This window comes from Eremomyces bilateralis (genome assembly GCF_010015585.1).
Source record: "Eremomyces bilateralis CBS 781.70 unplaced genomic scaffold P152scaffold_22, whole genome shotgun sequence".
Lineage (NCBI taxonomy): Eukaryota > Fungi > Ascomycota > Dothideomycetes > Eremomycetales > Eremomycetaceae > Eremomyces > Eremomyces bilateralis.
In genome coordinates, this window is record NW_022985088.1 from 81,127 (window position 1) to 98,726 (window position 17,600).

Below are 17,600 nucleotides of genomic sequence, written 5' to 3' on the forward strand. Positions count from 1 at the left end.
ACCTGACCATCTTTTAGGCATGAAAATCTAGGAAGGCATAGATAAACATTCAATTCCAGATCTAGACGCTACATACGACATGGTTCTATGCACTCATCACCGCGTCTCTAGCCTCCTTGTACAAAGGTTTAATCCCCGTCCAATATTCGAACTGATACACCCCCTGCCCGACCAACACCTCCAACCCATTGATCGTGTTCCACCCCTCCTTCTCCGCCAGCTTCATCAGATCCGTCACCGGTGGTTTATACGCCATCTCCAACAACGTCCTCCTCGCCTTCCCCACCTCCTCAACCTTCCCCATCGCAAACACCCGTTCCACCACACCTTGCACGCCACTATCAATCGGCTTATCCGCCGGCACCGTCCCGATCGCCACATGCGGCATCTCCTCCAGCTCCTCCAACGCATCAGCCCCGGTGATTACCCGCAGCCCATACGTCTCGTCGAACGCGCTCGCCAGCTCCTCCATCTTCCCTCTCGACCGCCCCACCAGGTAGATCGGCGAATACCCCAGCTGCTTCAGCGCGTAGATTGCCGCCCGCGCCGTCCCGCCCCCGCCGATGACCACTCCGCTTTGCGCGCCGGGCCGCTGCGTGCCGGCGCCGAAGTGGCGAAGCACGAGCCGCATGCCGAGCCAGTCAGTATTGTGGCCGACGAGGCGCGTGATGTGCGTGCCGGAGACGTCGGCGACGGTTTCGGGGACGATGGTGTTGATGGCGCCGATGGCGAGGGCGGAGGGGGCGAGGGAGTCGAGGTGCGGTCGGATGAGTTGTTTTAGGGGAATCGTGACGGAGGCGCCGCCGAAGGTCGGGGAGCGGATGAGCTCGAGGAGTTCCGGGGTCACCTCGGCGGTTTCGTGGCGGGTGTAATGGTGGGGAAGGCCGGTGCTGCGGAACAGGGAGTTATGGAGCGGTGGCGAGCGGGATTGCTGGACGGGGTCGCCGAGGATGTAGAAGGATTTAGGGGAGATTTCGCCGAGGGTGACCAAGGTGCGGCGGATGTCGCTGGCGCTGAGCTGGCCTGGGGCTGCGGCCGCCGGGAGGAGAGGGTGGGCGACAGGCGTGAGGAAGCCGTTGAGGACGCGGCTAAGTTTGCCGTGCTCGCCCATGTTGATGGCGATCATGGGCGTCGCGCGGGATTGCGCGGCCCATTGCTTGAATTCGGCGAGCTTGAAATTGTCTTCGATGCTCTTCGCAAGACCCACGAGCTTGATGATGTCGCCGTGCTGGAGTGCTTTGTTGTAGAACGGGATCCATGATCCATTGCTCCATGACAATGTCCCTTTGGGATCATGATGCGAGGCAATGATTTTTGAATAGCCTTTGATCGCCGACACCTCGGCAAGGAGCGTCTCACTAGACGTCATCTCCAAGTCTAGGTAATCAAAGCAGAGTCGAACGGCGGTCTTGTACAGAGCCAACGCCGCTTCTTCTGCATCCTCAGGGAACTGGCCGCCTTGGCTTTGGGTCCGAAGGGTGAAGATTAGGGGTAGATGTGGTACGACGGACCGCAAGATTGCCACTTGGTCAATGAGATAGTCGACGCTTGGGACACCGTTCACATTTGCCGGATCCTTAAGCAAATCGACGCGAAGCTCCACCGCGTCGGATCCAACAGCCACCGCCTTGAGAGTTTCCGCATGAGGTTCTAGGTTGGGGTACGTCAGGCAAACGAAGAACGAATGTTTTTTCGCCTTGGCGTTCTCCAGGGACTTGTTCCGTCCTGTCATCAGCGACAAGAAGCGGGAAAAGTCATCGTGCGAAACCCCGAGTCCCTCCTGGGAGACGGTCCGGCTGTGGAAATGAAAGTTGCTGCACTCGAGAAACCACGGCTTCCTCCGCAGCCAGACACCGACCATGTCTTCCACATATGCGGGCCGTGTCTTGTCGATGTTGAGGAAGGCCATCACTTTCTCGATCTCCCGGCTGATCAGCAAGACCACACCACCGGACTTTTTGTAATCGCACAGCAATTTTCGGGCGGCCGGCATTTCGACGACGCCGCCACCGCAGGCGAGGATATGTCGGGTGGGTTTCGCTTTTATGGATCCAGAGAGCATCTTCAGCTCTTCTTCGCGGAACCCTTCCCAGCCGTGCTGCTTGATGATATCGGGAATGGACATCCCCATATGGTCTTCCAGGGCAGTGTCGAGATCAGCCAAAGGCCAACCCAAGATTTCCGAAGCCCACCCCCCTGTCGTCGTCTTGCCTGCTCCTCTCATGCCAATGATGATAATTGACTTTCCAAAACCGACGTCGGCACCATTTACGGCGTGCTCCTCGAGATCATCGGCGCCTTCGAGCGGGACCCCAAACAGTTGCGCGAGGTTGTCCCACCATCCTGGCCAAGTCTTCCCAGTGCAAGCCTTCTCCTGAACGGTAGCAGGCGTTGGGCTGACCAAGCCTAAGACACTGAAGCTCATGGCAACACGATGGTCGTCATAGCAGTAAATGCTCTGCGAAGGCGAGTCAATATCCAACCCCCTTCCATCGATTTCGATCCCATCGTCAAGCTCTCTGCAAACGACCCCGAACTTGGCCAATTGCACCCTCATCGCGGCGATGCGGTTGCATTCTTTCACTCGTTGGTTGGCGATTCCCAGAATCCGCGTGGTAGAAGTGTGGCCGTTGTTGGTCGCGACGGCAGCGAGGACTGACGCGGTAAGGAAGGCATCCGTCATCGGCTCCATATCCACGTCGGTCAATGCCTTCAATTGGCCGGGAGGTGGCCCAGTGACCGTTGTTGAGGTAGAAGTCTGCTCCACGGTACAGCCCATGGGCCGCAAGACATCGACTGCGAAGCGAGCATCGCCTTGAAGAGAGGCTGACCCAATGTTCGGGACAGTGCAGGTCGTCCCCGTAATAGCAGCTACCGATAGAGGGTAAGTCGCGGAGCTAGCATCGCTTTCCACTTCGTATGCTGCAGGGTTTTTGTATGCTTGTCGCGGAATGTGGTAAGTGTAAGGCTCGGTCTTCGACACCTCGACGTTGACACCGAAAGACGCCATCATCGCGATGGTCATATCAATGTACAGCTGCGAGATGGGCTTTCCCCCGACCAGCCGCAGGGTCACGGGCTCCATCGCGTAAGGGGCACACATCAGCAGAGACGACACGTACTGCGAGGACACGGTCGCCGCAAGTGTGATATCACCCCCTTTGAGTCCAGCGGAAGCTTCAATCCGGAGAGGCAAGCTTCCTTCGCGCTCGACATAGTCGATTTTGGCGCCGTTGGCACGCAGGGAGTCGACGAGAGGGCCGATTGGTCGTTCTTTCATGCGGGCATTCCCAGTCACGACCGTGGAGGACACGGAAGACATTTTCGCCAGGGTTGCGACGGAGGTGAGGAAACGCGATGCGGTGCCTGCATTTCCAAGATACAGCTCTTCATGGTATGCGCTCAGTTTTCCTCCGTTTCCGTTCACGACGAGCACTTCGCCTTCTTCTTCCCAGGAATAAGTCGCACCGCCCAGCTTTGCAATGGCGGCGAGCATGACTTGTGTGTCGTCGGAGTGGAGCAGATTCGTGATCTTGCAGCTGCCACTTCCCAGCGCCGCCAGGACCAGGACGCGGTTCGAGATACTCTTGGAGCCTGGTGGTTTGCAGATCACGGCACCCATGGCCGGTACATGAGGCGTGATTCGGACACTAGGAGAGAGGACCATGCGGATGTCTCGATCTGCAACTGTGCTCGCCTTCGGCTCATGAGTCTTGCCGATGGCCGACAGAAGCACAATCTTCTTCTTCGCTCCATCGTTCTTCTTGTCCACCGCCATGATCTGAATCAGGTCGTCGACGAGACAGTGCTTATTAGCGGAGCGCTTTCGAATCACTTTGTCGTCCAGCGAGATGGGCAGGCCATAGCTTGCGATACACTTGGTCAGCCGAGCGACCGCGGAAGGCGACAGGACGCCTAGGTATCGGGCCAATTCCGCCTCCTTGACCATTCCGATGGCGACACACTCTCCATGGAGGATCTGAGGAGTCAAGATGGCTTCCATAGCGTGACCAATCGAGTGCCCGAAGTTGAGGAGGTTGCGCAATCCGCCTTCTCTCTCGTCGGCCGAGACGACGTGTGCCTTCACTCGGACCGAGCCAAGAATCACTCTTTTGAGGATATCCACGATCCGCAGGAGGCTGTGTTGGCTCTTTCCATCGCTTTCAAGGCTACTCATGATGAGTTCGGCATTCTCTTCCAGGTCGGTGAAATCATCCTTCGACCATATAGCCGCCGTCTACTCAAGGGTTAGCCAAATGTCTCAGTTTCAACCACCGTGAATGCCAACATACCTTAACAACTTCTGCCATCCCATTGATTACCTCTCGCTTTGGAAGGGTCTCCAGAAACTTCAGGTCAATGTAAATCCGTTCCGGTTGCCAAAACGCTCCGACCAAGTTCTTTCCAACCGGTGTATCTATCGCCGTCTTTCCGCCGATCGATGAGTCCACCATAGCCAGAAGCGTCGTCGGTACCTGAACAAAGCGAACCCCTCGCATGTAGGTCGCGGCAACGAATCCGATCATATCCCCGATGACACCGCCTCCCAGAGCGATTATGACCGTATCCCGCGTGCATCGTTGCGCCAACAGCCAATCTTCCACATCCCCCTTGGTCGATCGAGATTTAGAGGTTTCGCCTGGTGGGATCTGGTAGGACAGGAGTCGCGCCGCAGGTTGCTGGGCGGCGAACGCTTTCTCGAACACCGGAGCATAGCGTGGGCCGATGTTCGTGTCGGTGATGAGGACGTAGGTTGACGAGGGTATGTTCGACAGGAGATCCTGCGCTACAAAGTTCTCCCAGAGTCCATAGTCGACAACGATTGTGTCCTTCCCTAGGATCTGGACCCGAGTTGGGCCCTTGAGGGCCGGGGCTCCATTGGTGATAGCCATTTCGCGATATCGGTCGGTCAATGGCAGCGCATATTGCTCCCCCGAGCAGTTACAGTGATGGAAAGGGATTGGGTCCGCTAAGGTATATCAATGGCAGCGGGAGTGCTCTGGCGGAAGGTATGCAGTTGGATCGTTGGAATGCACTGCTCCAGAAATTTATGAATCACCTCCGAGTTGATGACTCGTCTGGAAAATTAGCTTGAACATCCCCGATGATCGGGAGCTAGCTATGCTTGGTCTAGGCGATGCTTCCCCAGCCCTGCCAGCTCCAGGTCTCCAACCAGAGCATCAAATACTCAAATCACATCTCTCGTGCTGGGGATTGAACATGATGATTTTGCATATTGACCAAAGTCATCAGTCATGTACCGGTAGGTATTGAATAAATCGATCTACTTTACTCTGCAATATTCGCCCAAAGAGCGGTTGACAGCGTTCCGCCCCTCCGCATCATGAGCAACACATATTCCAATCACTAGTAGATATACCACCACAGATAGAACAATACTACTCCTCCTCACTCTCATCACTCTCATCCTCCGGCACCACCGCCCGACTCCTCTCCAACATCTCCTCCTCCCTCTGATCCTGCAACCCCTGCATCAACTCCGCTTCCAGATCCGCCTCTAGATCCGCTTCCAGATCCGCCTCCAGATCCGCCTCTAGATCTGCCTCCAAACCCGCCTCCAAATCCGCCTCTATCTCATCCATCTCCTCCTCCGGTGACTTCCCCTGCCCCAGCGCCTTATGCGCCGGCGGCCCAATAGAAATCGGCACAATATCCCGATCCTCGCCTTCGGATGCCTCGTCATCCGAGTCCTCATCCCGCTCGCCGACGGTGCCGAAGTCGATGACCTCCCTGGACACGTTCCGGGAGTGCGACGGCGTGTGCAGCCGGCTCCCTGGGCTGGCGGAGTCGGCTGCGGAGCGAAGGGAGATGGGCCCGTCGTGGCCCGGGAGGCCGAAGTTGCGGCGCTTGCGCATGGAGTCGGGGGGGGAGGCGCCGCCGAAGTCGATCTCGAGGCCGCCGGACTTCTCCGGGGGGTCGGGTTCTTCGGTGTCGGATTCGGAGGAGTCATGGACGTAGTAGGCGGACTTGACGGTCGGTTTGGATGATTTGGTGGGGGCTTTCTTCTTGGGTGGCTCGGAGGGTCTAGTTGAGGCTCGGCGGTCGAGTCTGACGGTGGGAACTTTGGATGCGGTGGATTGTGCTGGACCAGGGAGTTTGCGCTTATTCACAGTGGACGTAGTTGCCGGCTTGCGTGTAGGCGGTGGTTTTGTTGCTATCTTCCTTGCTCCCTCTGCTTTCGATATGATGGGAGTCAGCGGCCTCCCGTGTTCATTTGGAGTGGCGTTGCCCACGCGGGAAGATGGTTCGGGAGACGGGGATTTTCGCGAATGTAGGAAATGACGGTAGTCGAACGGATTCCCTGGGTCGGGATCGGAATCGTTGTCGAGTTCGGTTTCGTCCGGCCCGTCTCCTACGTCGCCTTTGCTCGACCGCGTAGGTCGGACCTGCGGGTATTGTTCCGATAGCTTCTTCGACGATTTCTCCCATGGTGCCGATGTCAGGTTGAAGCTGTAGGAGGTAGATAAGGGTTCCAAAGCGCACGTCTGGCTTGCTTGGTCGAATACCAAGATGTAGGACTGCTTAGGCTCGATCCCTGAGCCCGCGTATTCGAACCGACCTTGGCCCTCGTCTTCCTGTTCGTGAATCGTAAGTCTCGCGGCGGAGCCTTCCTGTGTGAAGGTTGTCTCGTGGGTTCGACTGGACGATTTCGGTTTATGATTGACTAGGACCCAAGTCAGACATGGTTGCAAGCCGGTTTCTTTGTCTCCTACATTTGATACTGGCAAACTTGGGGGAAGGGCGGCGTGGACGACGGATGGAATCGGAAACCCGTAGAGTATATCGTCCATTCTTCGACGGGTCTGGGGCTCGCAATGAGGGGCTCGTCACCAAAGGCGACGCCATGCTGAATGCAGCTTTGAGGACAGAACTTCTCGATGCAAACCGGTCGTGAAGGGGAGGATATGAACAATACGGCGATTCCGATCAATACTAGGAATAAAGCGAGGCTAAGCGGCGTTTAAGGAAACAAAGGAATCTGCGAATAATACTCAAGCTCTGGCCGAAACGTGACTGAGGCCGGGTGACTGTGACACGCATGCATAAAGACTCCGAATCCCAACATAATTATGACCCTCAATCAGATGGGTTATGGATAAGTAATGACATTCTTGATGGCCTAACAAATGGGCCACACTAAACGACCCACTGAGCTTAGAGACCCCGAAGTGCCACGAGACCCCGCGATGTTAATATTAATAACTGACCCTGAAATCTGAATCCGCTGGTTAGCGGGGCGGCCCATAGCCCAAATCCCAAAGGCTCTAGCCCTGGAGTGTTTCCTCCACAGGGATCAGGGTAACCAGTCAGTATTTAGAACCCGTTTGCACGTACATAGTAAGTGGATTTGTAAAGGATGCGGATGATGGGGGCATTGATCACTGTGGAACGTGAAGTTATATCAGAGGTAGGAATATATTTTCGGCTTTGATATGAAAATGCGAAGTTTGGATAATCCGCCTGACACCCTCTCAGCGGAGCCTATCCGGAACATCTAATACATAACTGACTTGCTACCGCCTACGTCCATAAGGCAGTACTTAATTTGACATTGCTCACTATCGCTTTCAAAGACATGGCCCAAAAAGATGATAAGGTTCGAACTGTCGTTCGTTCTCCACCCCCCTAAGCGGTCTTCTTCCACACTGAGTACACCCCCAAAAGCGAGCTCACGGTCCCGGCCAGGCCGATGAATCCATCGTCAAATCCGGCGTATCCAAGCGCCGTCGATGGCACGGTCAAGTCGCACAGATCGGAGACGAGCTGCATCGTCGTCGCGGTGCGTTCCCTGTTGCGTGTTAGGATTCTCAGAATGACGACCTCTCTCATGGGAGACGACTTACCGCTCGAGTTTCTTGCTCTCCACCACACCCTCACCATCCTTCTTGTCCACCGCCGCGGCTCGCTGCTTCAACTGATAGAGAGTGTAAAGCCCAGCGGTGGTGTTGAACACCAGACCGGCGATCCAGAACTTGTATGCCTCCCTCTGGAGCCTCTTTGCGGCGGAATACGACCTGATCCCCGCGGCATCAACCTATATCATTCGTTATCCCGAGTTCGCCAATGCCCACCGCCATAACCTTGGACGACGAAATACATACCACCGTCAAATTATCCAACAGCATATACCCCCCATACCCCAACTGCCGTCCCACCGCGCAATACCGCAGCACGGGATCCATGTTCTTCGCGTCGGACGCCTGCGCCGCGGCGCGGAAGTGCTCGACGAACTTGCCGATGCGCAGGATCTTGCGCGTCAGACCGAACTGCTTCTTGATGGCATCGAAGGGCGCAATCGTCGAGGTCGGGTGGTTGGTGCGGAAGAGGTACCAGGAGAGGAAGCGGGAGAAGAATTGGAGGGTGCGGAGGAGCTTGTCGCGGCCAACTATGGGGGAGAAGTATTGTTAGCGGGACGCGATGGGAGGGACGCGATTGAGGGTAAGGAGATCTATCCAGTGCAGATGGGGGACAGGCAGTTCGTACCTGTTGTGCCGACATATTTAAGGTAGTGGGAGACCGCGGGGTGGTATACGACAGCGTCGGCGACCATTTTGACTCGATGCAGTTGGGACAAGCTACGTGGGATCGATCAGGGTGAGTTCACGGATGACGAAGATGGGTTGAAGATGGTCAAGATGGATGGTTTTGGTTCATTTACGATTCTTGGGCTTGGGAAATGGGACTGGGACGTGGTGGTCAGGGAACGCTTGTGATTCTACTAAAGAAGCAACCTCGGCATCCAAACTTTCCGCGCCGATGTGGCCGATGTGGCCGATGTGGAGAAGTCAACTCCACTGCAGCTACCAGTATTCGCTATGACCATAGTTATTAGACATAATACAGACATGTGTTAACCGGTAAATAAATATTCAAGCGATTGTTCTATGCTGGATATATTTCCATATCATCTACGAAGACTAACTGTTCCATCCTTAACGGATGATTATGACATTTATTGAGTATGACATCCACCTCATCGACCACCGAGTTGGTCCACGGTCTTTTGGCACTGTTCGGCAAACGCCCCTGACAACCCACCCGATCCAAGTGTTCGGATGACGGAACGTGAAAAGATGAGCATCGGCACCGATATCCAACTTCCAAGACTCCAAAAGTCCAAATCCAAAACCGCGATCTGCTCACGAGAATTCCGCCATGAATGCCCGGTGGAATTCGACAATCCGTCCCGTCCACTCGGTCCCCGCCGCCAAAAATGTCGTCCGGAAATGCAAGGTACCCTCCTTCTGGCCAAATCCGCTACCGGGGACGACGCACACTCCGGTGGCGTCCAGTAGCCGGGAACAATACATCTCGTCGGGTGACCTGCCTTCCTTCTTGGCCTGCTCGATTGCCTTCGGAGGAAGGTTGATTGTAGGGAAAAGGTACATGGCGCCCTGAGAGCTAGTCAGTATGCATGCAAAGTGGAAACGCCGGGGGAGAACTCACAGCCGGGTCCTGGCACTCGACGCCTTCCATGAGTTTGAACGCGTCGAACAGCGCATTGGCTCTCTGCTTCAACCCGAGGAAAATGTGGTCATACTCCTGCCGGTACAGTTCGTAGCTCGGGTCCCCTTCCACAGGCGGATTGACCATCATTTCTACAAAGCACTGCCCGAGCACGGGAGGGCACAGCTGGATCGAGATGAACTTGTAGATCTGCTCGACCACCAGCGGGTCGAACCCGACGAGCTCCAAATAGCCGCCACGGTGGCCGCATTCGCCAACCATCCCCTTGCTAATGCTATGTAATGAGACTAGTTCGAGGTGATCGTACGCGCCCGGCGCTTCTTTTTGGAGATCGCGAAGCCCTTGTTTGAACGAGACGAATGACCCGATGAACACGTTGGTCTGGTACACCTCGTCGGCGATGACGACCAGCTTCTCTGCCGCGGCGAATTTCAGGACGTTACGGATGTCATCGGGCGACAAGGTGGCGCCTGTTGGGTTGCCGGGATTGACAACGACAATGGCGCGGACGTCGGTCCCTGCAGCTCGGGCGTCGGTGAGAGATTTCTTGATGGAATTGAGATCGGTGCCCCACGCGTGGGATTCCTCCAGATAATATGGTACACAGTGGGCGTTGAGGATGGAGAGGGTGGCGGTATACAGGGGATACTGCGGGATGGGAATCAGAATCCCGCTTTCAGGAGAAGCGCAGAGGATGTGGAGCATGGTGTTGACGCCCGATGAGGCGCCCCCGGAAAGATAGATCAGAGACGGGTCTGCAGGATATCCATCTCGCTCTATACCAAAATCAACATGCCATTCGTTTCAAGACGTTTACACGTCACTCACTCTCAATGAACTTGGCGACGCTCTCCCGTATTCCTGGAGCTCCCGTACTTTGGCTATAAGCACCCACACTCTTAACGTCGCCCAGGAGCTTTCGCGCTCGGTCAATCACATCTTGCTTGTACCCCAAACCGCTCTTCAGCACCTCCTCCTTTTCCAAAAGCCCCGGATGCTCCAGCAGGCTTGCTACCTGGCGGAAGAAGGTAATCGGCTTCTGATCCAGCTGTTGTGGGTTGCCAATGTTGGCCGCAATGACGGTGTCGAACGGGAGGGAGCCTTTGTCTCCCCTCTCCAGCCGAGCACGGTATTCCTCCGAGCGGACGGCGAGCTCTCCACGAACGGCATACTGGGCCGCCTTGACATTGGGATTGATATTCTCCAGAATACAACTCCAGGATCCGGCGGTAGATGACATAGTTCGACTAGTTGGGAGGGACGGCAAAACACTGAACTCGTCTGCGGATCCAAAAAGTCAGACAAAGAATTGAAAATCAAATATATTCGCGCAGTCCCGCGTCCCCTTGGCTTCGGTATATATCAGATCAGGTGCGGCACGCGTGACTGGGTGCTTTTTTTCCACCGGTAAAATTTCTGTCGGTGAAAGGACGAGTCACAGCGGTCGAAAGGAAGAACGTTCGACGCGGATTCCTGCAGCCGGGGACTGCATATGCGGACCAAAAGGAAATGCAATAATGGGGAAGGATGAGGGGACATACGACTCCGTCGGGCTATTAAGGGACTGGACCTGACCGACGCATCTTCACTAAGTCGGATGGATCGAACCGGTAGTAGACTGCGTGACCGCCTGATCAGCGACATGGAATACATCGGTATCCCGCGAACTTTGGGGTGGTGACGTGGTGTGGCAATTGGCAGCAACAGCGATATCGCTTATCTAGTTACCACCACCACAGGATCTGTGGACGTTCCTGTAATGAATGGCAGGAATGAGTGGAATGCCTGTAATTCTGTTGCAACGGCGTCTGAAGGTACCGTGGGGAAGAACTAGAAATGGGCAAACGCGGGTTGATGATCCCGATGAATTAGCAACTCTCCCAATGAAAAGGAAAACTTTCCGTAGTCTAGCTGGGGGTCGGCATTTCGTCGCCAGGTGGGGCGATTGCGGAGCCGTATGGTTACTGCCTCGCCAGTCGCGATGGAGAAAAGGTGGTAAAGTTATTAGTGTATATCTTAGTTAGTGATCTTAGTGTATCTTCGTTTCTTTGCCAAAATGAATGATGATGGGATTCGGATTTCTCCTGAAACGATTTACGATCCACTGGGAGTGAACACAAGGCAGCCAATCATGGCGGCGTGTTCTATTCGGCCAATCGGATCGTGCGTCATTTGATTCTAGTGAAGCATGGTCAATTAGCACGTGGCAAGAAAATTCCTGCTTACTAAATGTCCCCTGAGGCCCTGGCGCCTGGCGGAGTCTCACAGTCACTGAACATGGAGGATCCTCCGATTGAAATTCAAGGCAACAAGGCTTCCGAATAATTCCGGCTGCAATGCAGCGCATATGCATAAAGATATTAGTAGGTATGCTATGAACAGAGGAACTGTGAGCAACGAGGACTGACAATCTCATAAACTTAGCAGTCAATAGGCTTCGCTATCCGACGAAGAGCGTCTATGCTAAGAGTGCCCTAAATCAAACCTTGTAAAAGCAGAACGCGTGATAAAAGTTCGCCGCATCCATCTCCTGCGCCGTCACCAGCAGCTCCCCCGTGCGCGCATCGCGGACTCGCATCCGCTCACTCAGCGGCCCCAGCGTCCGATCATCCTTCTCCTCCTCCCAGATCTCTTTGAACGTCTTCCGATACTCCAGCTCCAGGTTGAAATCCTCCGCCAGCGCCCGGAACGCCTCCCACGGCACCACGTACTCGGGCACCTCCTCAACCGCCTCCTCCAGGTTGTAGAAGTACTTCCAGCCGAACGGGGGGCGGAAGATTCCGTCGGCGGGGACCGCGCCGGGGAACTTCACCTGGTAGATGTCGTTGCCCCATTGCGGCTGTTTGACCACCTCGTCGGAGAGTACGTCGGAGTTCGGGATGACGCCGATGAACTTGCCGCCTTTCTTCAGGCTGCCCGCCACGTTGTTCAGCATGGTGCGCGCCTTGACTTCGCTTTCGAACGCGTAGTGCATGCAGAACATCATCGTCACCATCTCGAATCCGCCGCCGCCGCCGGGCCCGGTACGGTTCCGAGGGTCGAACCCCACTTCTTGCACGATCGGGATGCCGCCAACGCTGAGGCCGAAGCAGTCCTGCACGTAGAACCGAGAATCGAAGAGCGGCGGCCCTCGGCGATTGCCTCGGCGCATTTCTTTGTATCGTTCACTGGCCTGTCGGATCGAGACCTCCGCCGGGTCGATCCCCACGTACAGCGCGATGCCTGCCGAGCGCCACTTCTGTAGATCCCCTCCTTTGCCGCAACCGATGTCCAACACCTTGACGGGGTGTCGATCGGTATCCGTGGCGAACTTCTGAATGATGCAGCTCTTGATCCAGTTGTTGAAGCTGCGGAGTCCCTTGATCTTGCTGGCCGTCTGACGCCACTCGCGCCCTCGTTGCTCCACCGAATTGTAGTGTTGCGTCACATAGTCTTGAACCCCTACACGCCTTGCCGGCTCGTGGTGTGGGAGCCTCGGATCGGCTCGTTGAATGGCCTCGACTTCAGTTCTGGGAACCCGTGCTCCTGCGCCGGGGCGCTTCCGCTCGCGAGGAGGAGACCGAGGAGGAGGACTGGGTGTTCGTTGCCGATTCTCCCTTGCCCGGGTACTGCTCGAAACTCTGGCTTCGTAGTGGCTAGATTGCAGCCGTGAGAAAGCCCCAGGGCGCTTCCTCTCCCGTGGAGGGGATCGTGGTGGTGGGCTGGGTGACCTGGGACGCGTATCTGCCCTCGGGCTTCTGGGTCGTCGGGAGGCAGCGTTGTTTTGCGTAAAACGGGATGTGGCGCCAGGTCGTTTCCGTTCGCGTGGAGGCGAACGTGGTGGTGGGCTGGGGGATCTCAAAGCCTCTGGCTCAATCCTTTGCTTCTTGCCATTTCTTACATCCGATTTGGGAGACGGACGTGTTGGTGATCGTGCTGAGACGATTTCGACGCCGCCTACTGAATCAGATATCGTTGGTTCATCCTGAGGCCTGTCCAATTTGACAACCTTGATCTCCTTTCCCTCCTCTTCCAGAGATGGCTCACGCGACCGCTTCGGCATCTCTGTACAGGCCTTGGCGTAGAGGTTAAGTTGATATTGTATAGAAGGCTTGAAAGTCCTTGTTAGAGTACTGAGAAACCCGGTTCAATGTAGATTGCGTGGAATCTTAGGCGTTCCCACTGTCAGGTGATTCTCAAGGGGTGTAGTTGTGCATCAGGAATGCAAATATGACGCGATGAAAGAAGTAAATAAGGGTGAAGCGGATGGTGAACAAGGAGGAGGGTTCAAATATGACCGTCTGGGCCGTCGTGTCAATTGTATGGGACAGCAGCTTCAGGCTTGGCGCAGCCGGGGTGCTTGATGCTTCACCTCATTGTCACTCACAACTGAGAACAGGGCACTTCCACCTACAACGAGAGCTTCATCTGACAAATCCCTGGACAATCTATCCATTTGAACAAGAGAATACATTTGACCACTCCTCTCTTAACTTCATCCTTCTTCCAAATCGGATTCTGTACAACCTCTCCTCCATAAACACCCGACTCCCCAACCATGGGCGATCCTCAGTTCAACAAATATCCCGACCTCTCCCTCTCCCAGCACATCTTCCACATCACCAACCCAGCATCCTCAAAAGGCACGAAGCAAGCGTCCCTCACAGTTCTCCAAGATGCGATCAAGGAGAACAACATGGCGCCGCTGTACCGGCATCTGGCCCACCCGTCCGAGGGCATCATGAACCTGTCCGGAGAGGGGACGACGGCACATCCGATGGGTGGACTCCGGAGGACGTCATCGGCCGCCGCTACGCTCCTTGCCACGCGACGACCCTCGTTGGAATATCCGCTCGCCTGGGACGAGAGCCTGCATGATTCCCTAGACCAAGAGAATAAGAAGGAGCTGGAGGCCATCCAGAAGGAGGAGGACGAGGCGACGGAGAAGGCGGGCGAGACGGAAATTCTGGCCGCGCGTGGGAAGCGGGCGGAGTTCTGGACAAAAGTTGGGGACAAGGTGAATACAGGTCCGAGATGCATGGGGTTCGAACACGACTAACTCCGGTCTAGGATAAAGCGGTCGCGGCCTTTGAAGAGGTCTTCGAGAAGACCAGCATTCTCGGCACGAAAATCGACATCGTCCTCGCCATCATCCGCATCGGTCTCTTCTTCGGCGATAAGCTCCTGGTCAAGAAGAACATCGAGCGGGCCGGCACGCTGGTGGAGAGCGGTGGTGACTGGGACCGACGGAATCGACTGAAGGCGTACCAAGGCCTCCATCTGCTGACCATCCGCGCACATGCCGCGGCGGCCCCGCTCCTCCTCGACAGCCTGTCAACGTTCACTAGCTACGAGCTATGCAACTACTCGTCCCTGGTCATCTACGCCGTGCTGGCCGGCTCCGTGTCCTTGAAACGCGTGGATTTCAAAGCAAAGGTGTTCGACGCCCCCGAAATCAAAGCGATCTTGGGTGATACGGATGATAGGATGGCTGCCTTATCTGGAACCCTGTCGTCGGGCGCATCGACGGGAGACGAAGATATGACGGACGGAACCTCACAGTCCGCGACGCCAGCACCTGCCGCCGTGAACCTGACTACTCTTGGTCAGAGCCACGGCGGTCATCAAGACGACGAGGCGGAAATCGACTTCAAACCGCTCGCCGTCCTTGTGAACAGTCTTTACCGGGGACGCTATCAGTCGTATTTCAGTGCTCTGGCGTCCGTGGAAGGTCAATTCCTCAACCAAGACCGGTACCTGTACGAGCATCGGCACTGGTTTGTGCGAGAGATGCGACTTCGCGGCTACCAACAACTCCTTCAGAGCTACCGCGTGGTCAGCCTGACGAGCATGGCCAAGGATTTCGGCGTGTCGGTGGACTATCTTGATCGGTACGCATTACTCCCCTTTCTTCCGACGCCTTCCACTAACCTCACCCAGTGACCTCTCGCACTTCATCGCCGCCGACCGCGTCCCCTGCACCATCGACCGCGTCAACGAGGTCATCGAGACCAACCGACCCGACGACAAGAACAAGCAGTACAACGACGTGGTCAAGCAAGGCGATCAGCTGATCACGAAGCTGCAGAAGTACGGCCAGTCGGTGCGGTTACGCGGCAGTGAGCGTGGCTGAGGCGGGGAGCGCGTCGGTGCATTCGTAGGCGTTGAGCGGGGAACGCGTCTAGATACTTCTTTGGAGCGACGGAGCTTGTTTCGAGGATATAGAGAACGAAAATGAAAACGAGTATAATTTTCATGCCGTGGTCCACGCGTATCTGTAGCAGAATCGTTCCTGTCAACCGATTCCGCGTGGTTGTATGCAATGTCTAAGCTACGTGACGTAGACGGCAATTTGCTCCAAAACCGCCCGTCCAAAGGCGCAACACTGAAGCTGATTTCATCGCCCACTACTAAAGTAGGGATCAATTCTAAAGATCTATAAATCTGCTCGGAATATCTTAAATCCTATACTTGGCGGGATCTAGACTCTGATCCGGCCATTCCTTAGGTACCGACGAAATTGACCCCGTCCCGCCCATCAAAAGCCCCTATCGAAAGAGCATTCAATCCGCCATGATCCCCATCGCCGCCATCGGCGCATACTACATCGACACGATCCTCACGTATGTACACCAACCCTCACCCACCCACCAAACAACCCCCGCTAACCCTCCCAGCGTCCCCCACTACCCCTCCGAAGACGCCAAACAGCGCGCCTCCACCCTGACCAAACGCCCCGGCGGCAACTGTCCCAACACCCTCTCCGTCCTCTCTCAACTCCTCCCTAGAGCCCCTACCCACTCCTCCCCGCTGCCGCTCAAGTTCATCGGCGTCCTCCCTGCGCCGACGTCACCCGCATCGGACTTCATCCGCGCGTCGTTCGATGAGTTGGTGGATCTAAGTGGATGTATTTACCGCGAAGGGGAGATGGAGGCGGCGGCAAGTTATATTGTGAGGAGCGAGGAGAGCGGGAGTCGGACGATTATCAATTTTAATCCGTTGGGCGAGATGGGGGTGGGGGAGTTTAGGGAGGGGGTAGGGGGGATGGGGAATGTGGGGTGGTGGCATTTTGAGGTGAGGTTGTTCGTCTTTATATATTGAGCGGTGGAGAGGGGATGGTGTTGGATTTCTGGAAGTGTTGATCGATTTTATAGGGACGGATACCGGATGTTACGTTGCAGTGCGTGCGATATCTAAGGCAAAGCCCAGAGACCCGGCATGCGAAGATCAGTGTTGAGGTGGAGAAACAAGGCCGCGACGGGCTTCAGGAGTTGGCGAAGGAGGCGGACGTGGTATTCTACTCGCATGCTTGGGCAAAGGTATAGTGACCAGTGGAACCAGTTGTTTGCAGCCGATGGCTAAGGGAGTGGTCCAATATCAGAATCAGGGACACGATGACCCGGAAGCGTTCTTACGGTGGCAGGCGTCCGTCTGTTCCAGGCCAAAGTAAGTGATTCGCGACGCTATACGCTGCTTGTCATCCCACTGCGTGGGTTCTGTTCTGACAACCAACACTTCATAGACAGCTATTGTTCGTTACTCTAGGTGATCAGGGTGCCGCGGCGCTGGATGCCGACCACGCCGAGTATTTCCACAGGCCCGCGAAGTTGGGCGGAAGCAAAGTCGTTGAGTGCGAAATCCTATTGTCGTCTTCATGAGCCGCGAGTCTAACTGCGACAGCACTGTGGGCGCCGGCGACTCCTTCATTGCAGGGTTGATCTATAGCTTAAGCTATCATGATGAGTGGAACCTAGGGGCGACATTGGAGTACGCCAACCGACTTGCAGGGCTCAAAGTCTGTCAGGAGGGATTTGAGGGGTTGGGAATGAAGATGGGAGACGCGAACTTGGCATGGAGGTGAAGCAGTGTATAAGCTAGTCAATAAAGACAACGCTGAAGAAAGTATCCATTGGGTATCTATTGGAGTGGATGCCCAAAAAGCATCATCCGGCATGGAAGAAGTTCGATGGCCTTGAAGCGTACGTAACCCTAGGTCGAAAACTCGATCGTTCTGCTTTCGCCGTCCGTTACCTAAATATATTGAGTTCCTCTTATATGTTGCTTTAGATAGGTAAGCCGAAACGTGTCTCCATACGTAGGGTAGACAACGTCGGAGGCAAAGGACTACCAAT

General features: G+C 55.5%; 7 protein-coding genes across 7 annotated transcripts; 2 read left to right on the top strand and 5 right to left on the bottom strand.

The window, feature by feature from the left end:
• Positions 1–54: 54 nt before the first annotated feature.
• P152DRAFT_484354 (Pentafunctional AroM protein) lies at positions 55–5,036 on the bottom strand. Its single transcript, XM_033682002.1, has 2 exons — positions 4,293–5,036; positions 55–4,237 (listed from the first exon to the last, which is right to left on the bottom strand). Exons 1-2 carry the CDS (start codon positions 4,890–4,892, stop codon positions 86–88), a joined length of 4,752 nt encoding a protein of 1,583 aa, XP_033531364.1. The 5' UTR covers positions 4,893–5,036; the 3' UTR covers positions 55–85.
• Positions 5,037–5,219: 183 nt separating this feature from the next.
• On the bottom strand, positions 5,220–6,867 carry P152DRAFT_484355 (uncharacterized protein; the record flags this gene model as incomplete). The annotated part of the gene is made up of 2 exons (XM_033682003.1): positions 5,220–6,685; positions 6,735–6,867. The coding sequence occupies 2 exons, from the start codon at positions 6,865–6,867 to the stop codon at positions 5,400–5,402; spliced, it is 1,419 nt and encodes a 472-aa protein (XP_033531365.1). The 3' UTR covers positions 5,220–5,399.
• A 558-nt stretch (positions 6,868–7,425) lies between these two features.
• Positions 7,426–8,629, bottom strand: P152DRAFT_461122 (peroxisomal biogenesis factor 11). The gene is made up of 4 exons (XM_033680049.1): positions 8,506–8,629; positions 8,124–8,407; positions 7,866–8,056; positions 7,426–7,810 (listed from the first exon to the last, which is right to left on the bottom strand). The coding sequence occupies exons 1-4, from the start codon at positions 8,570–8,572 to the stop codon at positions 7,648–7,650; spliced, it is 705 nt and encodes a 234-aa protein (XP_033531366.1). The 5' UTR covers positions 8,573–8,629; the 3' UTR covers positions 7,426–7,647.
• Positions 8,630–8,876: 247 nt separating this feature from the next.
• On the bottom strand, positions 8,877–10,265 carry P152DRAFT_461123 (PLP-dependent transferase). Its single transcript, XM_033680050.1, has 2 exons — positions 9,469–10,265; positions 8,877–9,416 (listed from the first exon to the last, which is right to left on the bottom strand). Exons 1-2 carry the CDS (start codon positions 10,192–10,194, stop codon positions 9,162–9,164), a joined length of 981 nt encoding a protein of 326 aa, XP_033531367.1. The 5' UTR covers positions 10,195–10,265; the 3' UTR covers positions 8,877–9,161.
• Positions 10,266–11,802: 1,537 nt separating this feature from the next.
• On the bottom strand, positions 11,803–13,732 carry P152DRAFT_461125 (uncharacterized protein). Its single transcript, XM_033680051.1, has one exon. It carries the CDS (start codon positions 13,529–13,531, stop codon positions 11,969–11,971), a length of 1,563 nt encoding a protein of 520 aa, XP_033531368.1. The 5' UTR covers positions 13,532–13,732; the 3' UTR covers positions 11,803–11,968.
• Positions 13,733–14,026: 294 nt separating this feature from the next.
• P152DRAFT_402752 (PCI-domain-containing protein) lies at positions 14,027–15,601 on the top strand (the record flags this gene model as incomplete). The annotated part of the gene is made up of 3 exons (XM_033676671.1): positions 14,027–14,485; positions 14,539–15,359; positions 15,409–15,601. The coding sequence occupies 3 exons, from the start codon at positions 14,027–14,029 to the stop codon at positions 15,599–15,601; spliced, it is 1,473 nt and encodes a 490-aa protein (XP_033531369.1).
• A 130-nt stretch (positions 15,602–15,731) lies between these two features.
• Positions 15,732–17,329, top strand: P152DRAFT_493847 (putative PfkB family kinase; the record flags this gene model as incomplete). The annotated part of the gene is made up of 6 exons (XM_033682210.1): positions 15,732–16,091; positions 16,146–16,542; positions 16,623–16,787; positions 16,850–16,914; positions 16,991–17,113; positions 17,149–17,329. Exons 1-6 carry the CDS (start codon positions 16,042–16,044, stop codon positions 17,327–17,329), a joined length of 981 nt encoding a protein of 326 aa, XP_033531370.1. The 5' UTR covers positions 15,732–16,041.
• Between the last annotated feature and the right edge of the window lie 271 nt (positions 17,330–17,600).

What these genes read in the sequence shown, in the direction of transcription:
- P152DRAFT_484354 (XM_033682002.1), bottom strand. Translation starts at nt 4,892, where the DNA reads ATGGCTATCACCAATGGAGCCCCGGCCCTCAAGGGCCCAACTCGGGTC. An exon ending in GGATGGCAGAAGTTGTTAAG is followed by an intron (nt 4,238 to 4,292) that starts GTATGTTGGCAT and finishes ACCCTTGAGTAG; the next exon opens with ACGGCGGCTATATGGTCGAA.
- P152DRAFT_461122 (XM_033680049.1), bottom strand. Translation starts at nt 8,572, where the DNA reads ATGGTCGCCGACGCTGTCGTATACCACCCCGCGGTCTCCCACTACCTT. An exon ending in TGTTGGATAATTTGACGGTG is followed by an intron (nt 8,057 to 8,123) that starts GTATGTATTTCG and finishes CGAATGATATAG; the next exon opens with GTTGATGCCGCGGGGATCAG. An exon ending in GAGAGCAAGAAACTCGAGCG is followed by an intron (nt 7,811 to 7,865) that starts GTAAGTCGTCTC and finishes AACACGCAACAG; the next exon opens with GGAACGCACCGCGACGACGA.
- P152DRAFT_461123 (XM_033680050.1), bottom strand. Translation starts at nt 10,194, where the DNA reads ATGCTCCACATCCTCTGCGCTTCTCCTGAAAGCGGGATTCTGATTCCC. An exon ending in TCGAGTGCCAGGACCCGGCT is followed by an intron (nt 9,417 to 9,468) that starts GTGAGTTCTCCC and finishes ACTAGCTCTCAG; the next exon opens with GGCGCCATGTACCTTTTCCC.
- P152DRAFT_461125 (XM_033680051.1), bottom strand. Translation starts at nt 13,531, where the DNA reads ATGCCGAAGCGGTCGCGTGAGCCATCTCTGGAAGAGGAGGGAAAGGAG.